The 25,092-nt window shown below is 42.5% G+C and overlaps 4 protein-coding genes across 8 annotated transcripts in view; 2 read left to right on the top strand and 2 right to left on the bottom strand.

The window, feature by feature from the left end:
• The window catches only part of LOC139105108 (alpha-tocopherol transfer protein-like), a 39,085-nt gene extending 37,316 nt beyond the window's left edge, over positions 1 to 1,769 (top strand). For all 3 annotated transcript variants that reach the window (XM_070661014.1, XM_070661013.1, XM_070661012.1), the window contains 5 exons: positions 145 to 304; positions 389 to 450; positions 571 to 764; positions 1,032 to 1,245; positions 1,334 to 1,769. In XM_070661014.1, coding sequence (XP_070517115.1) covers positions 145 to 304; positions 389 to 450; positions 571 to 764; positions 1,032 to 1,245; positions 1,334 to 1,539 — 836 coding nt within the window. In that variant the 3' untranslated portion in view covers positions 1,540 to 1,769. The remainder of the gene's footprint in view (positions 1 to 144; positions 305 to 388; positions 451 to 570; positions 765 to 1,031; positions 1,246 to 1,333) is intronic.
• On the bottom strand, positions 1,600 to 3,854 carry LOC139105105 (U2 small nuclear ribonucleoprotein auxiliary factor 35 kDa subunit-related protein 2). Its single transcript, XM_070661008.1, has 4 exons — positions 3,603 to 3,854; positions 3,172 to 3,473; positions 2,505 to 3,035; positions 1,600 to 2,413 (listed from the first exon to the last, which is right to left on the bottom strand). The coding sequence occupies exons 1-4, from the start codon at positions 3,852 to 3,854 to the stop codon at positions 2,035 to 2,037; spliced, it is 1,464 nt and encodes a 487-aa protein (XP_070517109.1). The 3' UTR covers positions 1,600 to 2,034.
• Positions 3,855 to 4,000: 146 nt separating this feature from the next.
• Wus (TM2 and DnaJ domain-containing protein wurst) lies at positions 4,001 to 7,903 on the top strand. 2 transcript variants are annotated; one of them, XM_070661010.1, is made up of 7 exons: positions 4,001 to 4,178; positions 4,319 to 4,498; positions 4,751 to 5,288; positions 5,558 to 5,705; positions 6,140 to 6,504; positions 6,562 to 6,669; positions 6,740 to 7,903. In XM_070661010.1, exons 3-7 carry the CDS (start codon positions 5,016 to 5,018, stop codon positions 6,950 to 6,952), a joined length of 1,107 nt encoding a protein of 368 aa, XP_070517111.1. In that variant the 5' UTR covers positions 4,001 to 4,178; positions 4,319 to 4,498; positions 4,751 to 5,015; the 3' UTR covers positions 6,953 to 7,903. The 2 variants fall into 2 exon arrangements, with proteins under 2 accessions (XP_070517111.1, XP_070517112.1); XM_070661011.1 differs by having other exon boundaries at positions 4,331 to 5,288.
• Positions 7,035 to 23,671, bottom strand: LOC139105101 (uncharacterized). 2 transcript variants are annotated; one of them, XM_070661000.1, is made up of 10 exons: positions 23,581 to 23,671; positions 19,600 to 20,259; positions 17,985 to 18,360; positions 16,005 to 16,424; positions 14,981 to 15,168; positions 9,806 to 9,935; positions 8,644 to 8,784; positions 8,291 to 8,475; positions 7,992 to 8,203; positions 7,035 to 7,725 (listed from the first exon to the last, which is right to left on the bottom strand). In XM_070661000.1, exons 2-10 carry the CDS (start codon positions 19,729 to 19,731, stop codon positions 7,602 to 7,604), a joined length of 1,908 nt encoding a protein of 635 aa, XP_070517101.1. In that variant the 5' UTR covers positions 19,732 to 20,259; positions 23,581 to 23,671; the 3' UTR covers positions 7,035 to 7,601. The 2 variants fall into 2 exon arrangements, with proteins under 2 accessions (XP_070517101.1, XP_070517102.1); XM_070661001.1 differs by lacking the exon at positions 23,581 to 23,671 and having other exon boundaries at positions 19,600 to 19,778; positions 20,123 to 21,242.
• Between the last annotated feature and the right edge of the window lie 1,421 nt (positions 23,672 to 25,092).

Below are 25,092 nucleotides of genomic sequence, written 5' to 3'. Positions count from 1 at the left end.
TGCAAATGTAACGATTACCTTGTGGATTCACGGAAAGATATTTAACATTGTGACACACGCGGTGATTTAACCAAAGTAAAAAAAAAAACTTTCGCATGCGTTATTGATCATTGAGCGCTTGGCTAATTCGTCCTTTTTAAATAGATGCACGATTCTTATTGAGATTCTTGCGATGTAAAAAATTCAATGTCCCAATGGCTCAGGAGGCCGTTGAAAGATATCTGCTGCTCCGTATGGTATATCATCAGGCATTCCACAATTTAGACGTCACAGAGACAAATATGGACGAATTACTGTCATTGGGGTAAATTTTTTTTTTTTTTAATTAATCAATTAATCTCGTTATAGTATAAGAATGCAGTCACTTGGTTGCAATCTCTTCTTTCAGATATCTCTTTGCTGCACCTGGCCGCGATGCAAAAGGTCGTCGTGTTATAATAGCTCGACCAGGTACGATTTATTACGTTATATTTACAAAACGCTTGAATGTTATTCTGTGTATAAAATACGACTTTTACGTCTCGTTTACTTTACTTATCAATCGCTCGTTACACGCAATTTCCATCTAAGGTGTGTTCGATCCTCACAAATACACGAACGTGGACATGTGTAAAATCCACGCCATCACTTACGAAGCGTTGATGGAAGATGAAGAGAGCCAGGTTCGTGGCTTTGTGCATTTCACCGACGGAGCCGGCGTTAGTTTCCCTCATCTGACGCTTTTCACTCCTAAAGAAGCAGTGCGTATCGTAAAAAATGGCGAGGTAAGATTAAATGTTACGTATTGTAATTTGTAAGCATGCAAGATTAATAGAATCACAAACGCATTTTTTTTTAATTTACACAAAAACATTTTGTTTTCGTGATTTAAAGAAATTAATCAGATGCATATCTGAATTATGACTGGTATCATGTAATGAAATTACATAATTGAATAATGCAAAACTTTTGTATACGCTATCTATCTTTACAAGTAAGTTAAACTGCTAAAATAATTAACAGAAAAATGATGTCCATACTTTTCTAACTAGCGCACCGTCCCGATGAGACACAAGGAGGTCTACGGAATCAACGCGCATCCCTCGGTGAAATTCGCCCTGGATTTCGGAATGTCGTTGATCTCAGAGAAAATTAGAAGTCGCGTAAAGCTTTATACTAGCCTCGAGGACGCAATCAACCATAAGATGGACGTGAGCATGTTGCCGAAGGAATACGGCGGCACAATTCCGATGAAAGAAATGATTGGTAATCTACTTTGCTCGCAGTCTCTTCGAATCATACATATTGTTTTGCTGCAGAAAAAAAAATAACTAAATGTTTTTTCTCGATACAGATTTGTGGCGAAAAGAATTGTTGAAAGCGAAACCAGTCTTATTAACTCATGACAAGATGAGCGTTCACCTTGAATTGTACTCCGACAAGGCGCGAGAAGGTGCCGTCTCGGCGTTGAAGCAGGGATTCGGTTGCTCCAGCGTAGGATCGAACGATACCACGATGTGCGGTATCAGCGGTTCTTTCAGAAAGCTCGAAGTCGATTGATACTTTAAATACATATCCCTTTTAATTTTAAACAATTATATAAGTATGACTTTCACTTAGAGGTAAAGCGGCACCGGGATCACGAGATACAGATTCATTCACACAAAACTTTAGATTAGTCTTGGTAAAAGGATTTAATTTTAGTTTTGTATCAAGTAAGTAATAATACCCAGTAATAATATTCAATGTAATCTATGTTGTATTATTTGAAAGAGCACTATGGACATATATCAAGCGTTGTACATAACTTTTTTGTTAACGTGTCACGATTAATTGATAAAATAAATATGGCCTATTTCTTTTCTCTTGCAAAAATCGTCAATGTATGTAAATTAAAAAAAAAATTCTTTATTTGTTCGACGATCGCTTTAATAAAATTATATCTTCGGTATTAGAATTACAGCCGTTTATACATATATTTGTACAGTCAGTTCAAGCTTTGGATACTTTTCCTTTTTTCAGAAATATCTTTAAATATCGTTATTCTATACAGACTCAAGTATCTTTTGGCGTTTGAACATTTTCATTAAGTATCTTTTTATCATCTTTCTTTCGAGATTTTTTCCTACGTTTTTTAGAAGAGCGCTCTGAATCTTCTTTGTAATCTCCGTTGTCATGGGCTCTCTTACGATCCGAGTGGTAATGTTTCTTTTTCGACGATATTTTAATCTTAGAACTTCTCACGCTTAATTTTACGTCTTTCTTCCTTCTTCTGTCGTCCGATAAGGTTTGTGATCGCTTTCTCGTCGAATGAGAATGTTTCGTCTCCGAATCTTTCGTACGGTCCAATTCAGATTCAGGTGATTCGGACCACCTCCAGTTGCGTTCTTTCTCGCCGTCCTCTCGATCAGATTCTTCCCATTTAGATGTATTCCTAGAAACGAATAAAAGAAGAAAATTAATTTAAACCTATTCAATTTAATAGATACAAAGCGTAATTTATTATAAATGATAACAACACAAACCTATGTTCACTTCGCTTGCTATTATTTGAGTCTTGTGGTTTATTCTTCCGTCGAGAACTTTTAATATTGTACTTATTATGTGGATTTTTAAAAGTATGAAGAAAGTTACAGAATTTACTGCCTTTCGGACAGTCGGCTATGCCGCACACGGCGTTTCTCCAAGACACCATGTGTATGAACTCACAGTTGAGTTGCCTACCGGCGTACCAACGTCCCTTCAGGTTTCTCCAAGCCCTGGCTGCCTCTCTTTCCGTGTAGTATTCAATATACATATTACCCCGTAAATGTATCTCCATATTACGGCAACACTTGAGGGTTTTAATTTTGCCGAATGACTCCAGTTCGCTTATTACGTCCTCGAAAAACTCGTAGTAGTGACTCAACATTTCGGAACTTTCAAACTCCAACGCCACGTCAGTGTCGTATTCCGCTGCGTTCTTTTCCAGAGAGAAATGCGAGTAGAATCCGGGTATCATAATTACTTTGCTTAAGAAGATTTTACGATGATTCTTGGAGCACGCGTTTCCATACCTAGACATAATAAAAATTGTTGATAATTAACAAAGTTATTTTTGTCGCTTTAATATTTTCAGAATTTGTAATAATTATTATAAATTTTAATAAACTTTGATGTTATCGTATCAAAAATATTTCTGCTTGTACCGACCGGCAAGCACCAGTTTTCGTGAAAAATGGGCAGAGCGTCTTGGTAGGCTGATTATCGACGATATCGCGCAGAGCTTCGGGTGTTTTCACTCCGTTATCGATATAATCGTCGATCTCCTCTCTCAGTTGTTCTTGTTTACGAAGTTCTTCTTCCCGTCGTTTCTTTTCCTCTTCTTTTTTCTTTAAAAATGCTGCGCGCTTTTCCTCAAATTCTTCACGAATTTTTCTTTCTTGTTCGCGTTTTTCTTGCTGCTCCCTCGCTATTTGTTCCTGCAGTTCTTGCCATTTCTTCTGGGCTCTTATCTGCAAAATTAAACAAATTAAGAAATGGCAATTAATTTATTTAATATTCACAAAAATATATTTTTTTTATTTTTCCTATTTTTTATTTGACAAAGAAAGTTAAGAACTGCAAAATAATTATATATTTACTTCTTCTTCCATCCAGAGTCGCTCTCGTTCCGCGTGTTTCCTTTGTTCTTCCTCTTCTGTTTCTTTTTTCTCTTTTTCGTCCTCCGCGCAAAATTGTAAATAAGTCGTGTTACTTGCTAGTGCTGACCTCAAGCGTTCTTCATTGGCGTCACGTTCTCGTGCAACTGTTCGCCGTATACGTCTGCGACGCTCGTTCTTCGCGATGCGCCGCCACTCCTTATGGGTAAGCTTCGTCGAACGATGTTCTTCCATTCTCGTGCATCTTCAGGAACAACGGCAAGTGTAGTCGACGACGTACAAGACACTCAGGTTATCACGGTGAATTAGACCAGCCGCCGACTATCGGTGTACAATGACGCTCGTCGCCATATTGATCTCCAAACAGCTGTGATGTGATCTGCTCGTCGGTACACGAACTTTTGATACGAATAGATGCTCCTGTATTATATGAAAACAATTCGAAGAATATTACGTGTGACCTAGTGCACGTAAAGCAACGAGCTCTAACTCTTTGTTAATTTTCCATTTATTAGCGGCTACAATTTTTGTTTATTGTATTGAAGATAAATTTACCATGTAAGTTTTTTTATTTTTATTGCTAATTATTGATACTATTAAATATTGACAATTTTACCTATGTACCGGTAAATATAATTTAACTTTTGTATGTAATATTTTGTATATGGTAATAAACTTTTTACGAATGCAATTTATAGTCTTCCTAACAGATGGAGTCACCGTACCGTTCTCTGTGGGTATTTGTATGTACGTACTGCAGGCTTAACACCTACATCACTACATAATTAAACAAAAAAGAGGTCACGCACATTAATGATCGCTCGAAACTAAACGCAGTTAATAACATTACGTTTCTAAATAATCAACATTATCGTCAGGTAAGCAGTTAAAAAAATATATATATAAATATTCATTGACATAAAATTAAAAAAAAATGGCTTCTTTAATTTCTTGATTATAAAGCGATCAATTTTAATTACGATCAGCCAACTCAACGCCTTAAATGTCTTAAAAAGATTGTTTAAAACGTGATGTGCCTGATAAATTACATCTATGTCGCGTGCTAAATAATACTTCTTGCGACGAATTGCTTTATAAATTGATTAATGTTTATTAAATTTTCGTTTAAGTTTTCTTTCTCAGCATTTCCTTAATTGCACAACTTCCTTATTAAGAATGTATATACGTTTCATACTTGTTACGTTCCTGAACCGATACCGTTATACCTGGAACACGGAGCGTTGAACCAAAAACCGGTGCAGTGGAACCGTGACCGTCATTCCACGATACACCATCGTCAGGTGTGCCTGAGCACCAAGAGCATCGCCACGCGACCGATCGTAAGTGAATGAAAATGGATAATTCGTGACCTGTTGCCTCAGAAAGCAATACAAAATGGAAAATAAATCGATCCCCGTTGACGAGCGCAAAGGTACAAAGAGCAAGTTCTGGGCTTATTTCTTCTGGTTGTTCGGCGGGCTCTTCGGGGCGCATCACATATATCTCGGCAGAGACGACCAGGCTTTCGTGTACATCAGTACTTTCGGTGGTTACGTGGGTTGCGGCTTTCTCAGGGACATTTACAGGATACCTGCGTACGTGGCCGATGCGAACGACGATCCGGCGTTCATCGCGGACTTCAAACGGAAAGTCCGAACTAATCGCAAGGTAAATAAACGTACGGCGGTTTCGAACAAGCGATCGACGTCGCCGGTCTTAAAATACATTTATTAGCGTTAAGTTTACTTGTCCTCCGCGTTATCCGCTGAATTGATGACGTTACACGTCACACAATTCGCGTGAATATTTATAAGCCTGCAAATTGTTTGCTGACATTTCGCGGCAAGAATGTTAAATTAAAATTACGCCTGCGGAATATATCCCGGATAATGGGTAACGGTTTTGAATTAACAAAATTTGATGTATTTCTTTTTTAGCCGCCGTTTTCCGCGGTGAGATTTGCAGCGGAAGCCGCGGTCGCTTACTTATGGGCCGAGTTATTCAACAACGCGATCCCACAGGATGAAATATACGGCATCAATTTCAGACACCTGCTGCATTTAATACCGGCCGTAGTCGCGTTAGGTAAGAAAAATCGAAAGACAAAGGAGACTCGGAAACTTACTTAGTTCCTGTGACAATTGCTTTCTTATCGCGCTCTGGTCAATTTTTTTTTTTTTTCCTATAGATAATATTTTAAGGTCGCAATATGACTCACACGGTGGGTTAAAAATATTTATGATAAATAGAAAACTGGAAAAGCCGATGTTAAAAATTCTTTTGTTTCATATTTAAACAGATTTTGTAACACAGAGTATTTTATCTTTAGTTTGCAAAAGTTTTTTTTTTTTTGTGATAAACTTTTCAATCGTATTAACTTTATATAATTAAATTATTAATATTACATTTGTATAAATAATTAATTTTTTATTATTTATGAATTTATATAAAAGTAATTAAATATTTTAGACATGCAGGCATTTTACGAGAACCTTTATTTAGTGTTAATGCTTCAAAAGGTGTATGGGCAGTCGGAAATCTCGGGAGAGAACAAGGCTCGATATGGATGACACTCGTTACGGCGTACGTCTTTTATCCAACCATATATTACATCGGCGACGATTCTATGTGGATTTTTCTTATGGTGATCGCCTCGAGCCTGAGCTTCGACACCTTCAGCAAGGAATGGCGATTGAAGCCGAGGAAAAAACGTAGCTTCGTCCGGCGAATGACGTACTTGGGCTTAGCGGTCGTGCTTTACCTCGCTGTGATCGGCAGCTACTTGTACTTTAATGCGGTCGTCACGGATAGCGAAGGCGAGGAGATCAAGTTGTCGGAGGCGGTGCGACATTTTCTTACCTCACCCATCTGGACGGATCTCAAGGCAAGTATAAGAGCGTAAGATTATTTAAAAAGACATTACATATATCTCGTAACACAGGCAAGTCTGGTAGTCGCGTGGAATCAGGCGAGGCATCAAGGCTTCTGGGCAACGTGGGCGCAATTAATAGACCTTTCAGATCCTCGAGGCGAAATAAATGCTTACAAGGTCGGTTGTTTGTTCTAATTTCATTAATATTTTTTTAAGAACTTGAACTGACTTTACTTATTTTTTGCAGGTTCTGGGACTCTCTCAAACCGCTTCGCAAAACGAAGTCACAGCGCGGTGGAGAACTCTATCCAGAGACAATCACCCAGACAAAGTTAAAGGCTCGGAGGAGGAAAGGCTCAAGGCGCAGGAAAAATTCATGGAGATTCAGCAAGCGTACGAGATTCTCTCTCAGGCTAAGAACCGCCGGAGACGACGAAATCGTCGTTCCGACGAGGAATGAGTGCCTTCAACTTCGATCAACAAAGAACGAAACAGTCCGCCGATCTCCGTCTACGTCTAAATCCGTAATTAAAAGACACTGGTTGATTAATAAGACATTTATTTAAACAACCATCTGACAATAACTGCATCGATATAAAATCTTGTACGTAAAACGTGTGTATTTTAAGTTTGAGGGTGGCGATATAGATTTACCGCGAACCCTTTCGATAATTTTTAACATTTTAATTGGTAAAAACCCCCGAGGCTTCGCATTAAACTGTACGTCTGCAAATAACGCGATTTATAGAAGAAAAAAGTCGAGATTCTGTTTATCTGGACTGATAATCGGTGGTTTAGTGGGATCGATCGTCCTGACTTTTTTTTTTTTATCTCCGATAACGTCCTCCGGGTGAAATGCATCACTAATGTTTCCTCGACGAGGTAAAAACGAACGATCTACTTGAGGGACCGCGGCTTCGAACGACGATCGGCCAATTGCAGGCAACATCGGAATCGAGTAACATGCAAAGTGGTCTGAAATAGATCACAAACACTTCGTTTGTCTCGCTGTTCCGCGTTAAACAGGTTTGAATAACTTCCTTTCGCGCGTGCTCGATGCGAAGTGGAGTTCTAAACACGGCTCGCGGCCGCGAGAGCTTTACATTCGACTACTTGCTCTTCTTCTTCGACCGCGGTGGCTTTGCGATGGAGTTCTCGATTTTGTCCGTGAAATTCGTCCCGTACTTCTCGGAGGTTTTGTCCAGAAAATCTTGCTGCGAAACCAGCGTCACCCTGAAATAGCAGTTATTTTAGCCCTTGAACTTTAATATTTAATTTAAAGTCGATATTCATTTATCATCTGACATTTTTGATTTAAAGAAACAAGCTTAAATTTAATGTTTTAATATTAATTGGATAATTTTTAAAACTGTACTTTGTAATAAAATGTCTTCAATCTTTTTAGAAATAATTGTGAAGTTTGAATGGCAGAAAATGCGATTGTGAAACCGCCGGTTGGTGAAGCTCGAGAAGTTTTAATTCTTTGATGAACATCGCACCTTAACTGGGGCACACTCAGCGGTCGTAGAAGACTTTTTACAACAGGTGATGGCTTTGGCAGAGCCGGGCTGCTCGCGCAGAGGGCCGCGCTAGTGAGTTGCGACACCAGGGAAAAGTTTCGATCGGGGCTGGAGGTAGTGCGGAAGACTTTTCGGATTTTTGACTTCAATCCGGACGATTGTGGCAGAGGCGTCGTAGGCACGGGCGTCACCTAACATAAGTTTGCATAAAAGTTACGTTTTTTTAAACGAAAAAAGATCCGAACAAGGAGAAAAAAATTTTATATCACGTCGCGTACCTTTCCTTGTAACACTTTCGCGGCCAGCTCAGGCTCACTGCCCCAACGGCAAGACGTCGATCTTTCCAACAGACGATGCCTCGCGAATCTCTCGATCATTTCGGCGCACACGTACCTGCCACAAAACCTCGCCCATTGTTCGGCTCTCAAGCCTCTGCCGTGATCGCGTAGCGTAGGATTTGCACCTAGAAATTAAGAGATTAATTCATTCCGTGATCTCTCGCAATTATTTTATATGATATTGAAAATATTAGATTCGTTCGGTAATCAAATATTAAGAATTTATTATCTTGAAATTATGATATTTGTTGCATTGTATTATTAATTATTTATATAATTGATTGGTTGCTTACCAGCAAAGAGAAGAATCTTAGCGCATTTTGTTCTACCTTGAAGAGCAGCCTTCATGAGCGGCGTAAAGCCCAATGTATTTCTAGCGTCCACTTCGATGTCGGGACACCTTTGCAGAAGGATGTTGAGGCATTCGGTCTGTCCTGTCCGCAGACACATAACAGAAAACATGTACTGACATCACATACGTCGATTTGCCTCGTGTTCGCGAGCCACCGTTGCGCATATTTCATAATCCGCGATGTTTTGGCTCGGAACATTTTTCGGCACGCGTCATTGCGGAGCTGCGCGTTTGTTACACGAGAAACACTCCGATGCTCTCGCTATTTTCGGCGATTGTGTGACGCGACGGAGTCTCCGTCGACTCAAAATCGTGTTTTTAGTTAATTTCTCGATAATTTTTGTCGCGCATTCTCATTTGCATAAAAATGTAACGGGATTATGCTGATTAGAGAACATTTACGTTTGATAGACAAAAAGATTATTTCATTTAACGCCAATTTTTTAATCGTTACTCTTTCTCTCTTTAATTTCTTTTCGTGGAAATTTTAAAATAATGTTTTAAATTTAATTCTGTTCTTTTTTTTTTTTTTAATTTACAGCTAATCTATAATTGTGCGACGGATGTATACAATTTGTAGCCACGTGGCTATCTATTGAAAGGAACGATTGAATTTTCAGAAAAGAAACAGAGTAAACATCGAGGTAAGTTATGGTCTAAACCATTCCCGAATAAACGCATTTTCAAGATTCTTACGAAAGTTGAACTTTGACGCCCACTCATTGCCATGTTCGCGATTGATGCAACGTTTATTCTTGTCACTTTATGAATATGTGCAATCATCTACTATTCTTACGTTTTCGCGAGGTCTGTCTTCGGAACGTCAGGTATAATCGCCGTAAAACAATATTCCAAATTCCAGAAAGAAGAAGCGAAGCGAAAGAACGTTCAATCTACTTATCCGAAGGTGCTTTTATCTCGTCGACGTGCTCGAAACGATATTATCAGGGTCAGCGTTTAGATTTTGGAAAATTGCGAGATCAAAGAGATTAATTTTCGGGGACTCTGTCAAACCTTTTTCCGGCATTGTGTTTATCAAAGTCTCACAAAAACACGCAATTTGATATTCATAACTTGATATGATAATCGAATCGATCACTCACCAGCCTGGGCGGCGAAGTGGAGCGGCGTGTTGCCCTCATTGTCAGGCAAATTCGGATCCACGCCTTCGAAGGAAAGCGCCAGCTCGAGCATCGACGCCGCGCCGTTTCCAGCCATGTAACTTATGGCCGTCTGCAATGGCAAACAAATAATTCTCCCGGTTTAATTCGCGCCGAAAGCACGTAAACTCGCGTCTCGAGCGGAACTTTATTCACCCTACGGCCTTCCCCGCTGCCATATCGCCCGATGCCTCTTTCACGCGTTTGACCGTGACACGAAAAAGCACCCAACTCTACGGTACATTTCGCAGATAATCCGTTAAATCCACGTTAATATTAAACGCGAAAGGCGACAAATTTTAAATTAAACCACTCCGATTTCCGCCAGCCTCGACCGACGCGGCTAAAGTTTCTTCGATCGCGAAAGTGATCCTCGCACTTTACTCCCCGTACGAGTCGTTAATCGAATTTATTTTTGAATGGCACGCTTCCACCTATTGTTACCGCTTTCGATTGACGTGCAAATATACTGAAAAGGAACTCTGAATATCGCGTTTTATATCGCGATTGTGTTGAAAAGTGTGACATCTCGTAGGAAGACATTCTCGTCGCGACATTGTTTGCTCCCTCCGCCGACATCGAGATGCACAATGGACTATCCGTTAAGAATCAATTTATTAAGTGGCTATTGACGTTTGAACGTTATTGCTTCACTTGCGTCAGCGTGCGCCGGTATACAAACAGACGGTAAAACACAGACTATGCCAACAAACGGCCGAGAGAAAAGTTTGCCTTGAAGACGACGCGTGAATTGTAAATCGGCGCGTTCTATTTCGTTTATTTTAAACGAAACAGAACACGTGTTCGATTAAACGGCAGCTCCACACTTTCTCTAATAAAATCCTTGATTAACAATACAACCAGAATTTTACAACCAGGATGAAAATTTTTATTTTCATCCTCGCGCATTTTATACGCTTCCCGAAACATTTTCTTTCGTCAGACGCGAATAAAGTTGTAATAAAATTTTATTTTGAATTATATCATCGGGCTGCGGGTTGCTAAAGTTGCGCAAATCACGTTGAGCCATTTAGATTAAATTGAAAAACTCGCGATTCAATTACCAGTGACAAATAAATTGAAGTCCATGCAACTGCCAGCGCTTTCGCTATTTCTGCACGCGTAACGCGCTGACCTCGCGCGAATTCTTTGATCCGTATGTCTCAACGAGGGTTGAATCACCGTGCCGTTTAAGGAAATCTCTCGCATATTTTTCAGTGCAGCTGCATCGGGACGCGTAACCGATCGCCTCAAGTTCGCGATGAGTGCATTCGACGCTTTACTTCATGCAACGTAGCGCACGCGACTGATTTTTTTCGCTTCGCGTATGCAGCCTTGAAGAACGACGTTATCCTCGGGACAGATCCTATTTAATTAATTTTAATATTTAATTACTGTGCCCAGGCAAAGACGGTCTTCGCAATTTTACCCCGTCTCACCCCGCAACCACCAGCCATCGGCTAAGCAACAACTATGCGACAAGAGATGAGTGACCCTAGCGCCGACTAATCACAGCGCTTAATCGATCGCCTGATCGCGAACGATCTACTCGACCCGCAGTTAAGGAGACACGCCGGCCACGTGCAGAGCGGCTTTCGGTTTTCGAGACGGATATCGAGAAATCTGCGTATGTTTTGTGTATTTGTAGTCGGGCGACGATACGACATGCATGAAAATCTTTCTGTCTAATAACCGAAATCTCTTACAGTCAGTTCAATTGCGGAGCCTCGGGCGTGAGGACGTGTCGGTAATCGCTCCGCAATTACGCGTGTTTTCGGTCGCAGGAAGGTCAGTCTCGCGTACGGATAAGTGTCGACGTCGTCGACTAGGAAACGGGCGATCATATTCTGTCCTCCTGTGTCGTTCCATTCGTGGTCTTGTGCTCGGTTTCGTGCGTCGAAAGAGTGCTCCGGAACGACAAGGTCACGCAACGAATACAGCGCTCATAGAACATTCGATATGTATTACCCCGCGCGAGAAGAACAGCGACGATCGGACATATTGCCGTCTCACTTCTTTTACGCGGTTGTCTCTTTCTGTCTAAGAGACGAAATCTCTTAGGTCAGTTCAATTGCGGAGCCTCGGGCGTGAGGACGTGTCGGTAATCGCTCCGCAATTACGCGTATTTTCGGTCGAAGGGAGGACAGTCTCGCGTACGGACAAGTGTCGACGTCGTCGACTAGGACACGGACGATCATATTCTGTCCTCCTGTGTCGTTCCACTCGTCGTCTTGTGCTCGGTTTCGTGCGTCGAAAGAGTGCTCCGGAACGACAAGGTTAGAGCGGACGCAGGGCACGGAGCGTCCGACCTCATATTAGCCGCGTCGCCCGCAACCAGGATTACCGACCTGCTTCTCTCGCCATCTCCTTCAGCGGTATTCAGCGAGTTCCGGCGATCGCCATTGTGTGTGCGTGAAATCTGCACCTCGCGCGTCTTCTCCGTCGCGGGCAGAGATTCTCAATTCGTTTCGAGTTAATAATTTTTGTGGAACTTGAAGACTATAAAGTGCGCGGGGGACATTTTATATCGTGGCCCGTCTCATTACGCCGCACGGGAATTAAAAGACTTGGACTTCGCTTTACGTTGCGGCCAATTTTTCTTGTCGAGTTCAACGAGAGTGCCGTAGACTATCTCGCGACGGTCCATTGCGGGGAAGGATGACTCGGCACGTCCCATCCGAGAGGAGGAGCAGGCCCAGGAAGGGTATCCTGCACCAGCGGAGCAACCCCAGGGTAAGCATAATTTTTTTTTTCGAAATTAAATGGTTTAGAATTTTGATAACATTTTTTTATTATTTTATCTAATTAGATGTAATATCTACAGAATAATTTTTTTTTCTGTTACAGATCAAAAGGAACAGAACAAGAGTCTGCTGTGCATCGGTCAGTGAAAAAAAGTGCCGCACGCCGATAATTGATTATACGAACCGTAGCTGGTTCGTCGGTCGCTTCGTGGATGCCGTTAGTTATCGGGCGCTTTTCATTACGATTATTTTTGTACGGGAGTGCCAAAAAATAACGCGCGACAGTGTTTAATAATTTGCGCGATAGTAATTGATTCGGGCGCGTTCGCGAGTATCTAGTGCGCGGAAGGAGGACTCGTCACGACGTCCGAACTGAGAGGAGGAGCAGGCTCAGGATGGGCATCCTGCATCAGCGGAGCAACTTTTAGGTGAATATAAATTTTTTAAATAAAATAATAAATTAAAAAAAAATTTACTTTTTTTTATTAATTTTTTAAAATAATATACATGTCTACATTAATGTTTCTTTTTATGTTACAGTCACCGGCAGAACTCTTCAACTCCGCTGAAGTTCATGCAGATTGGTGAGTAAGCACAATTTTACCACCGTTGTCCATTGCGATTCCGCGAATGTTGGCCGCATTTCCGTTTGCAGGAGAAGAGACGCGATCCAAATTTAATTGCGACGCGACACCGCCGTGCGCGGAATGTTATTGCAGGACTCCCGTGTAGGTTCGCGATTACACGTTTTGATATCGATCCCTGAGTAGAGAAGAGCTCGGTTGGCTCAAAAGATTACGACTGAAGCACCAAATTGCGTGGTTTCGATCAAGCGCCGTGATTTTGTAAACTACAATTGCACTCTTCAAATAAACCCAAATTAAGCACTTAAGATAATTTTCCGACGTTAGATTCGTTTTTCTTTTGTGAACTTCTTCTTTTCAAATATTTTTAAAATAGCAGAGTTGACGCAGGCGGTGATTATGTTTCTCTTTGCGCATGATGTTCGACTACGTAACAGGCATGGTTGGCAAGTCTTTATACGTATATCAAACGTATATTTCCCCTCGGAGCGCGACTAATCTCACTCCTCTCGGGTCGCGATTTTACACTCGGCTTGCCGCAGAAGCGGGCAGAGCCGGGTGCCGATTTAGTACTTTTCCACGAGACTACGTGCACGAAGGGATCGTACGTAGGTGGTAATGTAAGCGCCGTAAGCGTGGAGTTTTTGCCGACATCCGCGACGAACTGGCGGTCGAATCCACGCTCGTCCGGATCGATCTCCGCCGCTCAATCCGCGTGACGGCCGGCAAACAGGCCTGGCTCAATTACACGGTGGTTGTTTCGTCAGCAATTAGAAAAGTTCGCCACTGTACTAGCTAGGCCGATTATCTGATCGAGATGTGCCGCAGCACGAGGCAGCACGAAACTCGCTGAAAATATTCATTAGATTACTAACGAATAAACAGGCACTCGGGGAAACGCGACGTTCGTGAAGCGACGAGGAAGAAAGTCGCAACGCCACTCGTCACGTTCGAAGCTATTTAGAAACGCGATATCCATTAAATCGTGCGCAAATATTTCGTCCTTTAGCGGAGTAATAACGGAGACCTTTCATATTAAAAACGGCTATTTTCTCGGAATTTTGTCGAAATCGCAAAGAGATACGGTTTTTCAGAGACAACGCGTTGCTCTTTTCGATACTTCGTATCGCTGTTAATTCTCGACCATCTGTGGTCAATCGTCGGAGCAGCCGACGCAGGCGTTGCACACATTTTTGCATAACACTCGACGAAAAGCGAAACTCACACGCCTCAAATCCCAGCCGGGCGATGTAAAAATAGATCCATTCGAAGGCGAAATTTGTTTCCTGCCGTCGCGCGCGACTCGGCCTTAATTGCACTTTCATCGATCGCGATTCGCGCGCTGTTAATTACGGATCACCGCCGGCTTTCCAATCCGTCGGATTCGTTTAGCGTAAGCTATTTTGCTCGAAAGCTCGCCCCGCGCCGAAGATATAGCCTCCGAGGAAAATCTCGAATCGCCGGACGGATAACTGGCGCAGATGAAATAACTCGCGATCCGTTTTTCCATCGTCGAACGTCACCTCGTACGTTTTTCGCTATTTCACGTTTTTTTATTCCCCCTTCGCAGTCTAACGCACCGTTGAAATGTTCCGCAACTTTATCCAAGCACACGTGTTTTTTTTTCTTTTTTTTTTCTTTCTACGGACACGTGCAAGCGCATTACGTCGCACCATTTTGCTCGTTAATAGAGTAAACGACGGAGAACGTATCGTAGGGGCAATTTTTTAATTACGGAGCTCAATGGCAATTAGAGACTAATCTAATTAATTAGAAAATTTTGTACTCACTCTGCCGCTGCTGTCGACCACGTTGACGTCCATGCCTTTCAGGCCTACTTTCCGAGCTTGGGCGACGATTTCTTTTAGGCCGGTGTCGTCCGCCTCCCGGGCGGCCCTCAGAAGGGCCGTAGGGCCCCCAGAGGGTATTTCCCACGAGGGCGGCACTTTTGATTTGATCGTTTCTTTGCGTAAATGGTCTGCAAGATTTACATTCGCCTTATCAACGTTCTCGTATTTACCACTGAACAGTCGGAGTTTTGTTAAATTTTATTAGATCGCTTGCGTAATTGTAACTGTCTAATGTATCACAGTTTATTATCGAATAATACTTAAATTTTATACGATAGCGCGCTGTTTCAGACTGTGGAATTACACAGTCGTGAATTTACGAGCTTTGAAGTTGGCGTTATTTTTAGACGCGATCTCCCTCTACATTAAATTATTCCGACATTTATTTCGTGTAAAAGATCATAATTTGCTTATTGATAAACCCGTGTCATCACCTTGTTAAAGCCCCAACTTCTTAACGCGATTATTACGTCAAAGTTTCTTTTATTTTTTTTTTATTTTTTTTAAGCACAGACGTACCTTTGCTTTTAATGCGAAACGAAACTCATCGAGATTTAAACGCTGATCTTATCAACCGGTGTGTTATTTATCAGTGATGTCATGCGTTGGAATCAATTTGCCGGCACTAATAAACGGTACACGTGGTAACGGTATGCGTCGACGCGAAAAGTTTACGCAAATAAAAACTCGTTGGCAAATAAGCACCATTTGCGTAAAAGCGACGGTCCGAGTGTCTCGCGTCGCGTTAGCACATACGACAATATAAAATAGCGAAAATGAGCAAGTCAATCTGAATTAATTCTCCCAAATAAAAGTCTCAACTATTTTAACTAACTAAAACAAATATCGGCTGTTCTACACATATAAAAGTAATTCTTACTAAGCTGCAGACTTATCTGTACGTAACGTACTAGATCGAATTTGCGAAAATCGTTATTAGCGAACGTCGTGATTGCGAACTTACCTTGAAGCACGCCCTTGCGATAAACCTTGGCCTCGTGGACGGCAGGCTTCCGATATGGCGCGCGTTTCTCCTCGAAACTAGTGTCCGAGCTGAAGGAGACCGATTTCTTCACTCCGATGCCCTTCTTCGAGCTTGAAAACGTGTCGACACTGGCCGACGGCCGTAGTGTGCGAAGTCCCGCGTTATCTCCGCTCGTTAGAATCGAAAAGTATCCCTTTAGGCTGCCGTGTCGGGAGGGTAAGCCGCGAAGCTCGTAGTCGTCCGACGGCCTGAGGAATCTGGCCAACTCGTCGTCCGGTAAATTCCTCTCGGCGAGCTTGCCCGAGGGATGATGCGCCAGGCTCGCCAAGTAAGCGGTGGACCTCTTCAGGATGCCATCCTCCGGTACCCGTTGCAAAGTCCTTTCCTTCGCTAAAAGTCCTGCGAAGGCCCGGTGCTATATTTAACTCGCGTTACTTCCCAAGATGTCTCGCGGACGGCCTGCAGTCGGCGGGCTTAAATAGATGCATTTAGTGGCGTGCAGATGTTCGCGCCGCTGTTGATTGTCGTAAAATATTTTGCGCAAGTAAACAGATCGCGTGTGCTTACACAGAGCCTCGCGCGTCACTAGAATCAATGCGAGCCGAAAGTGAACATTTATTTTATTTCCAACGCGAGCTCGAACTGACAGGCTGCGACGTGCGTGACGAGTTTTGGAAAATTAGATCGTATTAATAGAAAGACGTCGCTTTTTAGGTCGAAATAGATTATTGCGTTCCAGTGAAATAACGCACGTTTCGATAATTAACTCGATTAGCTCTTTTTTTTTTCCTTTGTGCCGAGCGAAACGTCTGCATTAATTTTTAATCAATATCGCATGTTACTTTTTTTCACTCTCGAATCGAGGACGGGTTCACCGGGATGAGAGCGCTGTGAAAAGGTTCTGTTTAACTCGTGGTTTAATTTACAATTCTTATCAGAGGCTATATATGCGAGATAGGTGATTTTCGTTCTGATTTTCGGAACCTGTTGTTTCGTTGTAGTAATCCGCGAAGGTGAATGGAGCGAAAATACAAATTATCACTACACGTCAGCATTTCTACAGCCAAGTTATTACAGAGATATATAGATGGTGCAGGAAATTAACTTTTCGAAAATAATTTTATCGTAGCTTTCGACGCGTATTTAGAATAGTCGAAAGCAATATCTCTCTTCCTGAACTGAATAAAGTGAACTACGGTGTCCGAAAAATTTAAATAATATATATATATGTATATTTAGAGCTGAAAAATGCTTTTATAAAAATTAACGCGTGTTTAGTAAAAATCGACGCCCGTCAATTAAAGTAGAACTACACTTACGTGGATAGTCAATATCCAAATTTAATGTAAACGTTTCTCGCTAAAAACGATTTACGTACATTTTAAACTTAATTTGATTTGTATAGTACTTAATTTGGCAATGCTAAAGGTCTATTTTTTCACAATTTCGATAAAATCAGTCGATTATTGATTTTTCATCAAATAATACAAAGTTTGAAGTTCCAGTAATTCACGCGAATAGTTAAAAAGCCCATATGTTCGTTCGACTTGCATGCCATAACCAATCGTTCAGTGACGTTTTTCACGTTTTTTTTCCACAAGTACTCTTTCCCATAGGATTATTTAAAAAATATGATTTTAAGGAATTTTTTTGTTAGAAAAAAATTTTACCGAAATCTTAATACCAATTACTTTTTGGTACGCGATTAAATACGATTTTCCATAACAGCCTGTATAAATTTTTATCGCGAATATCTTTACTCAGCGGTATTCCCAAATTACAAAAATTTAACCGAAGCATTTTAAGACATTAATCTATCACTTTTTAAATTTCCATCGATTTTTCAATGTTAAATCACTTCGTATGTTCCTTTCGGCGAACGAAAAAAAGCGCAGAGCGAATTAATAAACGATAGACGACGCAGTTTCCATCGACAAGTTTAGAAATTATGCAACTCACCTTCTTTCAAATCCTTCGGCACGGAAGCGGACTTGATTATACCTCGTTGAATGACCCTCGAGACGCCGGGTCTCGTCGAATCCTTTGACACGTCCTTCGACCTCCTCGGCTCCTCCGCGACGGGAATGCCGTTCCGTGCGGCTTCCTCTTTGGAATGGATCCTCCCGTTTACGATCGGCGACGCTCGTCTCTTGGTAATGACGCTGGTCGTCGTCGTTTCACTCACGCCGCGGTTATTTCGAGCAAGTTCGCCCCTAGAGGCGACGATGCTGTAGTTGTTAACCACGCAATAGGCAGTGTCCGACGACGTGCATTTCACGCGTCTGCGTGAGCCGCTTTCTCGCCACCTAGTCTCGTCAAAGATCCGCCGAACTTTCTGTTGTACGCACAAAACGACGGAGAGATTAATTAATCTCGAGATAGAAACTGAAGTCCATTCAATGACCTCCCCCCCGGCACACTGAGTCCTCGATCGAAAAATTTATTTCGCTTGTAAATTTAGTAAAACGCACCGAATAATCTTGATTTATCTTTAAAATATTTATCTTCGAATTAATTACCAAATGTAATCGCGAGGGAGCAATTAACAATTAACGCGCAGTCCGAAAGGGAACGTTTTTTCCATCGCGACGTTCAATCATGCGACGATGACGATACGATCGCTGGATTCACTTCAGTCGGCCGATCCTCCTCGGAGAGCGATCCGTGCCTTCCTGACGACTTCGCAAGACGAACACGCGGGAAAATTCTAACCGGCTCTCTTTAAACGCGCTATTTATATGTCAGTTAAGCTCTCGCGTCGACCGCTGCCTTGTGTGTGCACGTACGTGTAGTATACACGCGTTATTAAGCCACGAGTGCGAGTCACATTCACGTTTCCCTTATATATTCACGAGCGTCTTCATGAAGAACGTTTGTTATGCACTTGCACGACCCGTTACTTCCCCGGAAGCGTCGCGAAAAATAAATTAATGAGAAAATTATTATGCAAAAATTATCGAATATTTTTCATTAAACTTTAGAGCTCTTTTTAACGATAAGTACTTGAAAAATGACTAAATCTTTTTCTTTTCTTTTCGGCTGAGTGACTGTTTGGGAATAAGCAAAAAAGAGATATATTTTATTAATTAAATTATTATCAAATTAAATTCCTCGTTGATACGATCCTCACTAAACAACGCTTCTCAAAATACCTCGAAATAATATTTACGCATACACTGTCAAGAATACGTTCGAGCACCGAACTTTGATCGAAACTAGAGTGACTTACTTCGGGATCTCGATCGTTTCACTCCAAGTCGGCAGCGAGTGCCAGGTTCATTATACGTGGTTCGCGTGCACCGCACAAGCCGCTCACAAACTTTTCTTTTTTTTTTTTTTTTATTATCCGTTCATAATGTTACGTCCAACTTCGCGGCTGTTGAATGCGCGCCGAGGGAGCTCGATATCGCGCGGCGACACTTCGCGGAGGAGTCGCGCGTCCCGCGAGATAGACTACCGCTCTCGCTCTCCCGAGGCCGCGAGACGTCGCGCGGCCGACCCGTCGGCGTGATACGCGTCGACGTAATGAAAACGAGGATGCACGACGAAAGAGAGAGTGAGAAAGGGAGCTTACTTGCTGAGTGGTGGTCGGCTGCACGGTGGAGACAACGACGTTGTTGTCGCTCTTATTGGTAACGCCGCCGGTGACCGTGGACGTGGTGGTGGTTTCACCGCTCGTATGCTTCACCCTGCGGCCACCTACCATCGTCGAACCTTGGGCCTCCGTGGTCGGAGGTGATGCTGCTCGCAAATCTGGTTTACGACACTTGCTTTAGAAACGGTAACTCGATCTCGCGTAGTTCCCGACGTGAAACGAGACGGGAAGAAAGCTTCGATAATCAGCAAAGCATACGTTATACTTTTCGCATTACTTTTACTTTCTCTACGCTACGCGAATCGTCGTTATTAGAAGAATCGCGAAAGATTTTGACGAGAGAAAAGGAAGAGCGCTCTATCAATAGGACCGACGTGCAATCATTAGGGTTTTTTCTTTTTTTTTTCTTTTTTTTTTTTTTTTTTTCTTGAATAAGATTTACGCTCGACCGAGAAACCTAACGGCACTGCGGAGGCTGTAATATAAATTAAAACACACTCACTGTGAGACACTTTTATCACCGAGAACTCGAATCAGTTCCCCTGTCACGCAGACGTCGTGATTTCCGCCGAGGCGCACGTTGGAATCGCTTCTTCAACCTACATTTCTTTTTATTGTCCCGCGACTCATCGACACACGCTGAAAATTATGAGGCACACGTGACAAACTTCGATCGAGAGCTCTATATATTGATTATTATAATTTAATACGTTCTTTTTTCAAGCTGATTTAAGCCTCGTCGCAGCATTAATGTCTACTGTTCATTATTAAGTCGTCGTTGCTTTTAATATATTTTTGCCATAATTTTCTTTATTATTTTTCATGATTATTTTATTCGTTATTGCTACAAACACTTTAAATCTAAATGTATGCCGCGTTTAAACGGATACATTGAGAGCTCTTTGTGGGATTGTTTCGGGCTAGACATCGCGTTACTTTGAAGAGGAAGAACTTCCCCTTTTCATTCCTGCCTTTTTGGGGTTTCTAATCAAGCAAATGTTACGGCTCTTCTGACGAGAGCGCGTTTTCGCGGCGCAAATCGTTCCCGCCTTTTTTTATTTTTTTTTTCCCCTTTTCGTGCTTGCCCGGCTCGCCGTCAACTCCACAGTCGGCGGAAATTACTTTCCAAATCCGAGACGAAAAAACGAAGCGCGGCGGTTCCAACAGTAAATCTAACTTCGGGGCAGCCGTATAAAATCGCGCTTTCATCCGTCGGACGCTCGCACGCGGTTATTTCGGCGGTATAGCGGCGCACGATATTATCCTGTCATCGTGTAGCTCTTGGACGTTCGCCAATATTTTGAACTTTTCGATGTACACCGGTTTATCGATCCTCTTCGACATTTTCGGTGATACTCGCTTTGAACGAGGAAAGCTCGCGATAAAGACCCAAGTTTCAGCCTCGTCGCTCAAAATACTGTCGATATATCCCGAGGCTTCTTCCACCCCGTCTTTTCTGAATTCAACGTGCTTGCTGACAAGGTTCTAAGTAGGAGAATTTTAGGAGAATTAAAAATGTTTGAGGTTTAAATTTTTTTTTTTTTTTTTAATTGCAATTATGGGTATGTTTTTTTGTGATAGGCGTTTAATTCCGAATCGTTAAGATACGGTCAGTAACTGGCGCGCGAGTTTCGTGAGAGCAACGACAGTTTAAATGTCCAATACGTAAGAGACCTCGAGATTTCGCCTCGTTACGTGAGTTGGACGAAACTGGCACGAACTGACTATGGTAAATGGGTGCCGGAGTTATCGCCCCAGTTATCGAGTTTTCGTCGCTCAATTCCGCCGTTTGCTTTCTCTCTCTTTCTCTCTCTCTCTCTTCCCTGAATAGACCGTTTCACATCCAAACAATTGCATCTCTCCGTGAAAGCTTCCGTCGATGTCGACGCGAGCACACCGTATGGAACAATATCGGATGCTGTAAAATACGACGTTCGTGCATCTATCCGGCGCGAGTGTCGGTCTACTGCCGAGATGATCAATGGCCGGAAGAACGATCGCCGTTTGTCACAAAGAGAGAGAGAGAGAAAGAGAGATAGAGAGAAAGAGAGAGAGGCATCGAAAGGAAGGAAAAAGGAAATTCTTGTGCAACAATTTTTGCGTAGAACCAGCTTCCGCGGTTGACATTTTCGCGAACGACTCTTGTCCCTCGACGACCGTGCCGTCATCGCAAACGTGACGGGAGCAGGCTGATTAATCAAAGCGACGGAACGCCGCGACAGAAGATTAGTTACGTTGTCATATCTTGTAGCTAGAATTTCAATAATATGACGTCAGTCAGAATCGCGCTACGTCAATGCCAAAGCACTGTTTAAAGTGAATAAACCCGCGTCCGGGTCTGCGTACAATATCGTTCAATTCTACATTAATTAGAAAAAAAAAGCAACATTATTCTCATTATACAATTGTCTCTCTGTTCTCTCGTAGTTGTACCTGGAATTAATTAGAGAGTAACAATTCATTAGCACGTACATGCTTCCGATCGATTATTAAATTCGACGTATGAGGGATACTTGCGTAACAACGCAACTCGTTCTCACCCTTATGCAACAGATATCTAAAATAATTAAAAAAAAAAAAAAAAACAGGGTGATGCGCTTTTGATCGACGAGATTCGCGTAAGGAATATCTGAAATTTAACGCACCGGCTCTCGACCTCCGATATCGTGATCGATACACCTCGTCCGATGCGCGTAGCGTAGATTTATAAACCCCGGGAATCGTTTCGGCCTCCGCAACTCCATCGAGGAAACGTCAGTGATCAGCGCCGGGCGGAAGCTCCGTCTGATTGACTTTCAGCCGTGCGTGTGCCTTCTGACATTGATTGACCGTGCCGCATGAGAACTCGTCGTCCTGGCAGCCACTACGTTACGGCATACGCAACGTCTATTCGATAGCTCGAGCCGTTTGAGCCTTATCTGTCATTAGCCGAGCTGTTCCCGTTGACATTTCGTTAAAGACGTGAAATAATGCTTGTCAACCCTTTTCTTTTTTCTTTTTTTTTTTTAATAAACTTCAGACGCGAAATGTGGCACCGCTCACATGTACAACTGCGAGAGAAATCGCTCGAGAGGACAGTTGCATTTGGAAAGTAGATAGATATAGAGAAACAATTACCGAGTGCTGCACTGTATTAGATGTCATTTAGATTGAAAGTGACATTTACGAGTAGATAAGAGAGTATTTGATGGGGATTGAGAATTGGATGAGGAACGTGCGCGAAATGATAGAGGGATGGCACCGATAAGAGTATCGGGGAGGGTGAGGGCGCGCGAAAACCGGGCACGCGAACCTCTAATCGTTTCGTCTCGAGGAGACGCGATGCTTTTCGTGCCAAGGTCGGCACCCTCAATGAATTCGAAGTGAACTCGAACATCGGGTGATTATAGGTTTCCCTATCCGCCCTGTAAAGATATTCTTCGGTGAAGATCCACTTTGTAGCGGTCGCGAAAGCAAGGCGATCATAAATTATATATTCACGATCCTATCTTCTTTTGAAACGCCTAAGAATGTCTTTTAAAAATTAGCATTTTATAATAGTGATTAAAAAAAAAAGAAAAAACAAAGAATGAGCAAGGAGAGGCGATTTAAAATATTATTTAAGGAACAAATTTATTCAAGTGCGATAAACTTAATTTTATTGAGATTTACCAGCGAATTTCTAACGCGCTGTTACGAGCGTGACGAAAAGTCTGACTAATTTCTCTGGACATAATAGGATTTATTCAGATCCCGCCCGTGCCTATTCGCTGAGATTACTAATAAGCGTTAATAACTCTCGCGTGGCATTATACTAAAGCAACGATGACGTTTGCTTCGTAGTCACGTGCGCCGTCGTGTCGTTGACATTTTCAAGACGCGATCGCAATCTCGAGAGGCCAGTTCCTGCCGATTCGACGCGGTCTTGACGAGGCTCACAGCTCACCTTTTAATAAATATACGCAGAGATTTATCACTGACCGGTTTAAATTTGATTTTAGACCGCGTGATAGCCAAGAAGCTGAAATCCGCAAGCGTTCCGCTCAAGACCATGACCGCTCACTTTACAACTCGTTATTCCGGAATACTGAAAGAAATCAGAATCGAATTATTTATTTTTTTATTTTTTTTATTTTATGAGAAGATCGATCTGCACGTTCATTTGTATTATGTAAATCAATGTAACGTATTTATTCAGTTCAAAGACACGTTAGACGTGACTGTTTAATTAAATTAAAACGCGAATGTATATCTTGACTGCTGTATCGCGCGTGAAAATTTATTAATATGTCGATATTTGAATTGCAACCGAGATTCGAAGCGGACTTGGCCGCGGGGAAAATTTAACGCGACCTTTCCGCTCATTGTCAGACTAATCCTGTAGCTGCGCCTCTGGGTCACGGTCTGAAACGCGTTTCTTTCAAGTGGCTGTACCCGAGCCAGATATTCTACGCCATGCGTGTTCTAAATTGGTATCGCGTAATTAGGCGGGTTAGACGAGGAGCGGTGGTGTCTTCTATTCTTCACGCGGCTAGTCCGTGCGCAAAGTTATAAAACGTTATCTCGGGCTTATCACTTTACAGCGCGTATGCAAAGCGTTTTATTGCTCGCCAAATATGTTATCAAACTCCAAATAAAAAGTCGCACGTTTGAAATGCATTAATCGTCGCGCGCGCACCCGGTGTATCTGTGCTCGCGACAATAAACAGATATCCCAGATTTGGAAGAGCAGCGAGGCGATCGGATTATTGGAACGAACGTATGCACCCAACGGTCCTAAATCCGTTACCTTTGCGCAATCGGTGTTTTCTATTCTTGAATTACGATCGAAATGCGATCCCCTCGAGAAGCTTTCTTCGGACACGGCGTCCGACGGCGGCGTTATTTGCGATGTCGAGGCACACGCGTAATCGCGTCCGTTTCCACGGCCGACCGATTTCCCCGGATCGTTCGCTCGTCAAGGGGTTGATTGGCTACTGGGCTAAAGTTTAAATTGCACCCTCGCATCGAAAGTCTCACGAGGGCTGGAGTGAGGCTCCGCGGTTATCACGCAGGCGCGAATTTCGGCCAGGTGTTAGGATGCCTCGACGATGGAAAATTAGAATGTGCTTCCGCGCGAATTTCAGGCGGCGCGTCGCATTCTCAAATATATGTAAAAAGCCCCGCGGCGGAATTCTAATTGCATCGCGATTTATAGCCCGGAGGACGCGCGGCTCCGTGATTAATTAATGCAAGCCGCACTGTTTCGCGGCGAAACAAAAGCGCCATTTCAACAGCAAACTAAAATCGAGATCGGTACAATCTCGACGTATTTTATATTTACCACAAAAACGTTAATTGTACATGAATTTAACGCTTTAATTTCTTTCGAGAAGAGGCCGCGGGGATTGTTCTCGTTGTAGATTCGAAATTTCTACTTTTCCGTGTAACGTCGCGAAAGCTTCACTTTCTTTTTACGGCGATAATTTTATTTTCCGCGTCCCTATCCGTGCC

Source organism: Cardiocondyla obscurior, linkage group LG08 (genome assembly GCF_019399895.1).
Source record: "Cardiocondyla obscurior isolate alpha-2009 linkage group LG08, Cobs3.1, whole genome shotgun sequence".
NCBI classification, from domain to species: Eukaryota; Metazoa; Arthropoda; class Insecta; order Hymenoptera; family Formicidae; genus Cardiocondyla; species Cardiocondyla obscurior.
Note: the sequence above shows the minus strand (reverse complement) of the source record. Positions and strands in the feature narration are given on the sequence as shown.

Coding starts and splice junctions, on each gene's coding strand:
- LOC139105105 (XM_070661008.1), bottom strand. CDS start 3,854: ATGGAAGAACATCGTTCGACGAAGCTTACCCATAAGGAGTGGCGGCGC. Junction 3,036..3,171: donor ACGAAAACTGGTGCTTGCCG/GTCGGTACAAGC, acceptor TATTATGTCTAG/GTATGGAAACGCGTGCTCCA. Junction 2,414..2,504: donor AGCAAGCGAAGTGAACATAG/GTTTGTGTTGTT, acceptor ATTCGTTTCTAG/GAATACATCTAAATGGGAAG.
- Wus (XM_070661011.1), top strand. CDS start 5,016: ATGGAAAATAAATCGATCCCCGTTGACGAGCGCAAAGGTACAAAGAGC. Junction 5,289..5,557: donor AAGTCCGAACTAATCGCAAG/GTAAATAAACGT, acceptor TTTCTTTTTTAG/CCGCCGTTTTCCGCGGTGAG. Junction 6,670..6,739: donor GCGAAATAAATGCTTACAAG/GTCGGTTGTTTG, acceptor TATTTTTTGCAG/GTTCTGGGACTCTCTCAAAC.
- LOC139105101 (XM_070661000.1), bottom strand. CDS start 19,731: ATGGTAGGTGGCCGCAGGGTGAAGCATACGAGCGGTGAAACCACCACC. Junction 9,936..14,980: donor TGGTCGACAGCAGCGGCAGA/GTGAGTACAAAA, acceptor TTGCCATTGCAG/ACGGCCATAAGTTACATGGC. Junction 7,726..7,991: donor CTGAGTGTGCCCCAGTTAAG/GTGCGATGTTCA, acceptor CTGCTATTTCAG/GGTGACGCTGGTTTCGCAGC.